Below are 9,121 nucleotides of genomic sequence, written 5' to 3' on the forward strand. Positions count from 1 at the left end.
ACAATATTTTTTTAATAAACTTTTGCACCCCACAGGAATTTTTAATGGGCAATCACCGCTGTTTAAAGTGGTGGGCCCACATGAGATTTGGATCTGCTTCGTTTTTGAGACACCCACTAAAATGGGCCATAAAAACGGATGGACGGTGCGGATATACAATACATACATCAAGGTGGGTCCCACGGTCAGGGCCGCACCGTGTTGAGTAAGGCGGGGCCGCACCCAATCGGCGCTCCCTCCTTCCAAACCCCGTCTTTTCGGAACCCTCACAAAGAAACGAAGATTGGGAAAGAAACGAAAAAATAAAATTAAAAAAAAAAATGGAAGCGGGCTTCATATTTCAGAAACCCTAGCCTCTTCGAGCGAGAAACCCTTCTTCTTCCCTTGAAATCGCGGGATTCTCATTCTCCAAACCTACGTACGTCTCTCTCTGCACCGTCCATCTGGTGGGCCGTACACTCGATCGGTCACAGTTCAAAAAAGAACGAAGGTGCGTTTCCTCCTCTTCCCCTCTTTTTGAAAAATTACAAGGTTGGCCCGTAAGTGACTTCTCACCCCAGCCCCATGAATTTCCCTGGCAGTTTTGCCTGCAAGTGACTTGCAGGTGAATTTCTTCCCCCAAACACCACCTGGAGCGACTTCCACGTACAGAGCTTACAGTCATCCAAACGACCTGTTTGGTTTTCCAATTACGTACAGGCATCCAAACGACCTGTTTTGTTTTCCAATTACAATGGTAAATGGCTGTAAATGGGTAATGATTATTTACTCTTGTAATTGTGTGGTGACATCACTTACATTTGACTACAATGATGATTTTGCTACATTGTTTGTTTCACCCAGAAATCATTGAAAAATGGTAGTTTTATAATGTGAAAAATGTAATGATTACAATTTACTTTACCCACTTCCTTTACAACTGTATTTGACTCCCAATTTATGAGCCATAATTCCTGTTTAAACGAACACCTGGAAATGATAATGGTGGCTCATTTACTTTGCATTTCATAGGAAAACATAAGAGCTAGAAACAAATGTATGCAGCCAAGCCGCAATAAGATATCTAAGAAAGAAACTAGAGTGAGAAAAGAGCATGAGAAGGACACACCAATTTACGTGGAAAACCCTCTCAATCAAAGAGGAAAAATGACTGGGCCACCAATAAAATCCACCATGCAAGACTAGGATTAGAAGCGTTTTTTCTCAAGTCAACACTTCAATTGAGGAACACCTTCATATGTGTACCAGAACTAATTGAGGATTTCCTTCACATGTGTACCAGAACCTAATGCAAGTAGATTAAGGAAGAAACTAATTGCAATAAGATTCAACGAACTAGATTAAAGTTCGAACCATAAAAGAGAAAAGAATGCAAGACTTGAGCAAGCTCAACAGTCTTCTAGTCTTACTAGAGATCACTTCGCCCCTTCAATAACTAGTGTAGAGAAACAAGAGAATTTGCTCAAATAGAATATCATTCAACCGTGTCTTATTCCATAGGCCTAAGTCTTATTTATAATGAGTGCTTACAACTTCAATATAATCTATGGAATCTATAAATAGGATTCGTAGCTAGTCAAGATTTCTAAAATAGGAAAAATAATTATTTCCTTACATGGAATATTTAAAATAAGAAAGCACCTTAAGTAAGAAAAATCTAAGATTGTTTATTTTCTAATATAGAAATACGAAAGAAAAAGGAAATTAGACATATGGTAAAAAAGAAAGTGAACCTTTTCTTGTGCACACGTGGAGCTCCTGTGGGATGTGGGGCGATTGCATCCATTTCAGACCATGGATTTGGTCTAGATAATCAATAAAGATAATGTGAATGGTTGGGTTCTTCAAATCTTAATCAATCAACTTGCATGGTCATTTGGTTGCATTAGAACCCCCGTGTTCACTCTCACATTCAATGATGAACTCTCCTCAATTGGGTTTTTAAGTTATAGGGCTCTTACTTTTCTCTATTATCTCTCCACATGCCTCCTTTGACAGGAAAATATGGGAATGAGCAACATATGACATACACTCACCCCCACACACATAGAGACACACGTGGGCATTATTCAAGACATGACCTCAATACCTATTTCCTTCATACTTGAAAATATGCTACTCTAACCAAATAAGGTGAACCACACACATGATGATGAACCAGCATAAATACCCAATAAAATATTTCATATCGGGGATCTTCTGTTCTAGGGGATTCTGGGTGAGGCATCAAATGAGGTCCGTCATCTCAGCAGTTTGGATCACTAAATGATGGGCCCCAGTTGTAACCAACTGAAAACCTGGATTTACTTTTCAGATTCTCAGCCTGATAATTGTGCAATACCTCTTTCAGATTATGATGGTGAACCATCCATCTCAAATTGTGAGGGCCACTGTGGATGCAGCATGACCTGAAATTTACATAGATTAAACGATCTTGCCCATATAATCTTTGTCATCATATGGATGGGCATAAATAAATTGGTCAGCGGCCCAATTAGCAGGCAAATCGGATGGTTAAGATTATCCAATAACTGTGATTTTCTATGCTCTATCCACAACAGGGCCCATGCGTTGGGACTTTTGATAGCCGTACATGTTTGCGGAGGATGAGTCAATGGACCTTACAAAATATATGAAAAAACAAGATTAAACTCCTTTTTTCAATATATTTTTTCGTGTTGTTCACTATGACTTCTGCAGATGGCTAGGTGGGATGAGATTTTGACGCTCCCAGTTCAAAACCCACCAATGTTGGAATTCTCTTCATCCGATATTGTGTGGTCTAGAGTGGAAGGCTGGCGGGATGCAATTGATAGAGTGGCTCTCATCCCCTTCTCCAGAGTTGATGACTTTGTGAGAGGAGAATCCGCAAGCAAGGATTGCCCCACTCGATTTCATGTTGAAGCAAGGAGAAGAAGGCCTCCTGAGATGCCATACAAGCCCAAGGTGGATGGCATTCTTGAATACATTTTGTAAGTGATGATTTTTATTTTTATTTTTAATTTTTTAATTTTTTAATTTTTTTTAAAAGTTATGATGATTCCATGCAGTGGGTTTCATCATGTATTACTTATATGATACGGCACAACAATATATAGTTTTTATGATATTACAACTCCTCACAATAAATTCCTTCCTATATCACTTTGTTTGCATTTGGATGCTCACTGTGATTGAATTTCAATACATAATCAAGTGAACTGGAAATGACTATAAGTGGGATTAGCCCTACTCTGTTCAAAGCGAGGAGCAGCACCCAAATATTAATTTTGATTGTTTCATGGGTCCAACATTGCATGGAATTGCAACTAGGGGTTAGTCTTGTCATGAATTTAATATATCTGTATGACTATTAGTTGGGCTTTTAGCTCGCCACAAGTTCTGGCAGTTAGTAGATATAAACTTCCTTCTGTAATGGGAAGTGATAGTTCCTCGTGTGTGCTTGTGTGTGCATGCATGCACACACGCACACACTCTTAGAGAGGAGTTGTGCATGTTCTTGTCTTCGTTCATTGGGAAGGAAGCCATTGAAGGTGATCTTAAAATGCCTGGTGGCCTGTGGTTGATAAACCAGGATCATGGAGGCTTGCATCTTATATCTTAGAGATAAAGTCTTTAGTTACCAAATTGGGAGGTATGCGTTCGATTGTTCCATGGGGTGGCAACGAAGTGGCTAATGTACTTGTTAATAGAGGAAGTGATTGGAGGGTCAATCACTATTGGCCCTTTTGCCTGTCTCCTTTGTGATATATTTGCTTTCTAGCTTTTTGAATGAAAAAGTTTGTCACTTAAAAAATGAATCAAATTGATCCCACCTCCACTTTGGTCATTTCCTTAGTATTTAATTGAGCCATTGCAATTTTTATTTTCTTTGAAGGATGATGCATATTATTAAAAGCTGAAAGGCCAAAAAAGGAAACAAAGTAGAACAAAAACAGCCCTCAGGGCACCCAATCTCTAATATACAAAACAATCCGACTGAGGATCCCAATAGCAGAGCTGGCTTTTCTTGTGGAAGCAATGATTTTTTCTTTCACCCCAGATAGACCAAGAATAGCAAGCAAGGTGACCCTTCACCTAGATCTGCCCATACACCCTCCATCTGAACCATTGCAATTTAGTTGAGATGGCATCCAAAAGTCCCCTTAGATGATTTCTACAAAGAAAATCTCATATAATTACATAGTATTGCAACTCCTCATAAGGAGTCCCATCCAATGTATTTGGCTTAAATTATATAGACCTGTAAGCAACCTTATAGTCATATAGTAATAGCATATGTATGCTATTTTAGTGAGTTACATCCTGTGTGATTTAGATGGTGGAGAAGTCTGTATAGTTATATGATATTATAGCTTTTATAATGAGTTTTATCCAATGCGACTCAGATGGTGGGGATACACACACACACACACACACACACACACACACACACACATATATATATATATATCATGTTACAGCTCGCGCGCGCGCGCACACACACACACACACACATATATATATATATCATGTTACAGCTCATTGTAATGACACAATGAGTTTTGTCCTATCACCTATGTGACTTACATGCATGAACACTCTAAACAGAGTCATATGAGACCACAGGTCCTTATAGTGACATTTGTCTTGTGGAACATATGACCGTGCGAATTTTGTCTAGTAGGGACCGGTGCCTATATTACAACTCCATATAATCCATCGTATGACTTATGAGCTGGGCGTGGATATGGATACAACTGTGTAAGTTCATGATGGTACAGAACCTTGTGACTTGTTTTATCCTATGTGGCTTGGGTGATAGGGATGTGGATATGGACACTGACATGGCCCTGTCCTTACATACATTTAGTTTGTAGAAGTTTAAAATATGGAAAATAATATTGGGGACTCGTTTCCATATCTTGATGGTTCATTTCCCTACCCTTCAGAGCTTTTTACTAAATTCATTTCTGTTGTTGTGGATAAGAAAGGAAAAAGTTATGCACTTAAATGCAAGTAAATGAACAGAAAAAACAAGTAGACATAATGGCAGTTTTCTAAGAGTAGAAGATTGGCTGAATCGATGTGGCTGAACGTACAGGTACTGGTGTTCGTTTGGTCCGGATGATCACAGGAAGGGGGGAGTTGTTCGGCCCAGCAGGGTTTATAATTTAAAAAAGAACAAAACATCCGGTCGGCCGAATACAAAGAGAGGGTGTGTTTGTCATTTCATTGTAAAGCGTTTAATAGCTGAGCCAACAGTTGCACTTATAATCTACAACCAGGACAAGCATGTAGACAAGAAAGGGTTACCCTGCCACGGTCCATTGGATAAGAAGGCTGTTGGAACCCGTGCCATGTTTGCTCCCTACATCTCAGATGAAGCTAGGCTCCGGGTTTTATCTTTACTACATGTAGGTGTCCCTGTGGAAACCATAATGCAGAGGCATAACGAATCGGTGGAGAAGCAAGGGGGCCCATGTAACCGGGACGACCTTCTCACACACAGGTATGTCCGCAGATTGGAGAGGAGTATACGGCGTTCCACATATGAATTGGACCCGGACGATGCTGTTAGTGTCAGCATGTGGGTTGAAAGCCACAGAAATCACATTTTCTTTTACGAGGACTTCTCCGATTCTGAACCTTTTGTTGTGGGCATCCAAACAGAGTGGCAGTTGCAACAGATGATTCGTTTTGGCAATCGCAGTCTCGTGGCGTCTGATTCAAGATTTGGGGATAACAAATTGAAGGTGTGATCAGTGTTCAGTTTACATTTTATATTTCTTACAGCTGTATTCTTTGAGTTAACGAAGGTGTCTGGTTATTTGGAACTGAAACTGCTTATTTGTGCTGTCTTGTGTAGTATCCTGTTCACAGTCTCCTTGTCTTTGATTCAAACAACAAGGCAATCCCCGTAGCCTGGATCATAACACCACGGTTTGCCAATGCTGATGCTGACAGATGGATTAGGGCTCTCTATGATAGAGTTCACTCAAAAGATCCCAATTGGAAATTGGCCGGATTTATCATTGATGATCCTTCAGCTGATATCCTTACCATAAGGCATGTTTTTAGCCTTTTCCTTGGTGTTCTGTTTATTTATTTATTAGAGTTATTGGGTTGATAAACTAGCATTTTTTTTTTTTTTTTTTTCTTTTTTGTATTACTCAGGGAGGTGTTGCAGTGCTCTGTATTGATATGCTTTTGGCGTGTACGCCATGCCTGGCATAAAAACCTTATAGCCAAGTGTTCTGATTCTGGGACACGTGTTGAGATATTGAAACGGCTTGGGCATGCAGTATATAGCATCTGCAAAGGAAATGCTGATCTGGATTCCTTTGAGGATTTCATGGAAGATTTTGTTGACTGCTCAGAGTTCTTGGATTACTTCAAGGCGATATGGGTTCCGAGAATGGGTCAGCGGTTATTGATATAAACTAAGCTAGATGGTTATCTTAAGGTGCTATGTCTGTTTTCATGAGGCTGATAGACAGCTTTTCTTTTTCCACAGGGACATGGACCACTGCATTGAAGACTCTTCCTCTGGCTAGCCAAGCAGTTTCCGCGGCCATTGAGAGTTATCATCACCAATTCAAGCTAAGGTTGTTGAATGAGAAAGACACAAGTGCATATCAACGTGTTGATTGGCTTGTTGATAAGCTGGGTACCAAAGTGCATTCCTACTACTGGCTTGATGAGTATTCAGGAAAGGATGATTTTGCTCGATACCGAAAAGATGAGTGGAAGAGTGGTTTAACTTCTTGGCAACGAGCATTACAGATTCCAGACTCAGATGTTGTTGTGGAGTGTAGATGTGCAAAAGTAAGTAGCCAGTTCAATCGTGAATATGAGCATGTTGTATGCAACCCAGGTTCTGAGTTTGCAATGTGTGAATGTGATTGGTCGAAGATGGGCAACCTGTGCAAACACGTGATCAAGGTGAGTCAAGTTTATCGTGATAGGGGTTTGGCCGCACCATCTATGAGTCTCTTCAATTACAACCGCATTTTGATTAATATGCTCCACTGCCCGCCCCATGATTCTTTAATTCGAGATCATGCGGTTTCCTTAGCTGTTTGTGCACAGATTCAGTTAAATGCAATCTTCAATCTGGAAAACAGCAAGAACTCCCCGTCTGTGTCAGCTCCCATGGAGGAAGCAACAGTCAATGGGGGAGTGCCCGCCAATGACATCCCGGAGAAGGGAGATGAAGAGTTTAATAATGATAGCCAATGCACCGCCGCTAATGCCTTTCCAAATGGTGACGAGTCAGGAGTTCACATAGTGGGTTCTGGTGAAATTACAGACCATCTGGGTGGCGGTGATTACGGTAATGTTACAAAGGAAAATGTTACGGGTAACATGATGGACATTGATCTAGTCTCTGTCGAGGCATCTCAGTCCAGGTTGTTCAAGCAACAAATGGCAGATGGGGCTGTACCTGCCAATCATGTATTGGAGAACTGCGATAAAGTTTTAATGAATGAGAGCCATTATACTGCTGAAAATGCATCTTCCAATGGCGACGCCTCTGAAGTTCAAGAAGTGATTTGTGGTGAAATCAGAGATGATCTGGGTAGTGACGAGGCAGTTGGTGTTGCAGCAAGTGATGGTGGTGTTTGTTGTAATGTTATGGCAGATGATATGGTTACAATGGATGTCGATCAGCCCTCTGTCGAAGCTTCCCAGTCCAGTTTGGTTGAGCAACGAACAGCCAATGGGAGTGCACATACCAATGATGCATTAGAGAATGACAATAAAGTTCTAGTGAATGAGAGCCACTGTACGGCTCAGAATGCATCTTCAGATGCTAATGGCTCCAAAGTTCAGGAAGCGATCGGTGGTGAAATTGGAGATGATTTGTGTAGTGAGAAGGCAGTTGGAGTTGCCCCAAGTGATGGTGGAGTTTGTTATAATGTTATAGAGGAAACTGGTACTGGCAGCATGATGGATGTTGATCCACTGCCCATTAGAACCTCTTCATCCTGTTCAGTTCCTGTCAAGCAACCCATGGTCAATGGCGGCTCATCAGCCAATGACATCTCAGAGAATGGTGCTCTTGATCATAGGGATGAGCCTTCAAATGATGCTGATTCCACCTCCAGAGATAGGTGCCTAGATCATATTGCAGATGAAGTGCATATTGACCAGGCGATTGAGGTTTTCGGTTGTGACAACGGTGTTTGTGGTGATGATGCAGTGGAGGCTGAAAGCATCCGAACACCAGCTGTTGCATCAGTTAGAAATTCTAGTGACAGTGCCTCATTTGAAGCTGTGCCTAGTGGCTAGTCCTGTATATGCTATCTTTTGCGGCTGCAGTTCTGCATCTGATGGTGGTTCAATCATTGATGTCTGAAAGGACCAAGGATGGTAATTATAGAGTGGTGGGTGTTTTGACAAGCAGAAATGAAGGTGAAGCTTGTGTTGACAGATGATAATTAAAATGGTGTAGAGAAAGGTGGTGATGGACAAGCCACAACAAGCTTTTAACTGGGGTTGGATTTCCTATCAGTTGATTGGCGTTGTTACTAGCAAATGGCGGCAGGGTCCATGACGCTGAAGGGAATGATTGGCAAGCCAAAATCAGAAATCCTCGTGGGGATCCTACAGTGTTCATAGATCTAAAACATCATCGAGTTGACTCGGTATCTGACTCAGTTTTATTCAGATTTCTACCAGAGTAGTTCTTTTAAACCTGGTTCCCTTGGAGGTAAGTTTCACCTCTTTGATTGGGAGAAAACAGATTTTCTTTTAGAGACAGCTGGGATTTTGCATTTGTTTAGCTCTGTAACGCAGTTTGTAGTTTTTTAATCATACGCAACTTCTCCATTTTCACTGCATTCATATGTTGATTATTAATTCATAAATCACTTGTATATATGTATTTTATTTTTCTAAAAAAGTTATCATTCAAGTACCCAAAGAGCTAGACTCGACCAGATCTGGTTGGACATGAGTGAGTCAATGGTGTTATATATGAAATTGACGATTCTGCAAACCAGCAGTGATTGACCTTGAGATTTATTTGATCCAATGTTAACTGTGGATTAAAATGGTAAATTAACGCCAGCATCACATCTCTTTTAGGGTATATCATATCCTTGGTCAGCAGTAAACAGTTGGGTCCCATCACAAG

At 40.8% G+C, this 9,121-nt stretch overlaps 1 protein-coding gene across 1 annotated transcript; it reads left to right on the forward strand.

Moving 5' to 3' along the window:
- The first annotated feature begins 200 nt into the window (after positions 1-200).
- Positions 201-8,825, forward strand: LOC131250784 (uncharacterized). Its single transcript, XM_058251099.1, has 6 exons — positions 201-490; positions 2,701-2,972; positions 5,084-5,735; positions 5,849-6,052; positions 6,161-6,401; positions 6,497-8,825. Exons 2-6 carry the CDS (start codon positions 2,701-2,703, stop codon positions 8,272-8,274), a joined length of 3,147 nt encoding a protein of 1,048 aa, XP_058107082.1. The 5' UTR covers positions 201-490; the 3' UTR covers positions 8,275-8,825.
- The last annotated feature ends 296 nt before the right edge of the window (positions 8,826-9,121 follow it).

The sequence above is a fragment of the Magnolia sinica genome, chromosome 1, assembly GCF_029962835.1.
Source record: "Magnolia sinica isolate HGM2019 chromosome 1, MsV1, whole genome shotgun sequence".
In the NCBI taxonomy this organism is placed as follows: domain Eukaryota; kingdom Viridiplantae; phylum Streptophyta; class Magnoliopsida; order Magnoliales; family Magnoliaceae; genus Magnolia; species Magnolia sinica.

What these genes read in the sequence shown, in the direction of transcription:
- LOC131250784 (XM_058251099.1), top strand. Translation starts at nt 2,701, where the DNA reads ATGGCTAGGTGGGATGAGATTTTGACGCTCCCAGTTCAAAACCCACCA. An exon ending in TTGGGGATAACAAATTGAAG is followed by an intron (nt 5,736 to 5,848) that starts GTGTGATCAGTG and finishes TGTCTTGTGTAG; the next exon opens with TATCCTGTTCACAGTCTCCT. An exon ending in GATATGGGTTCCGAGAATGG is followed by an intron (nt 6,402 to 6,496) that starts GTCAGCGGTTAT and finishes CTTTTTCCACAG; the next exon opens with GGACATGGACCACTGCATTG.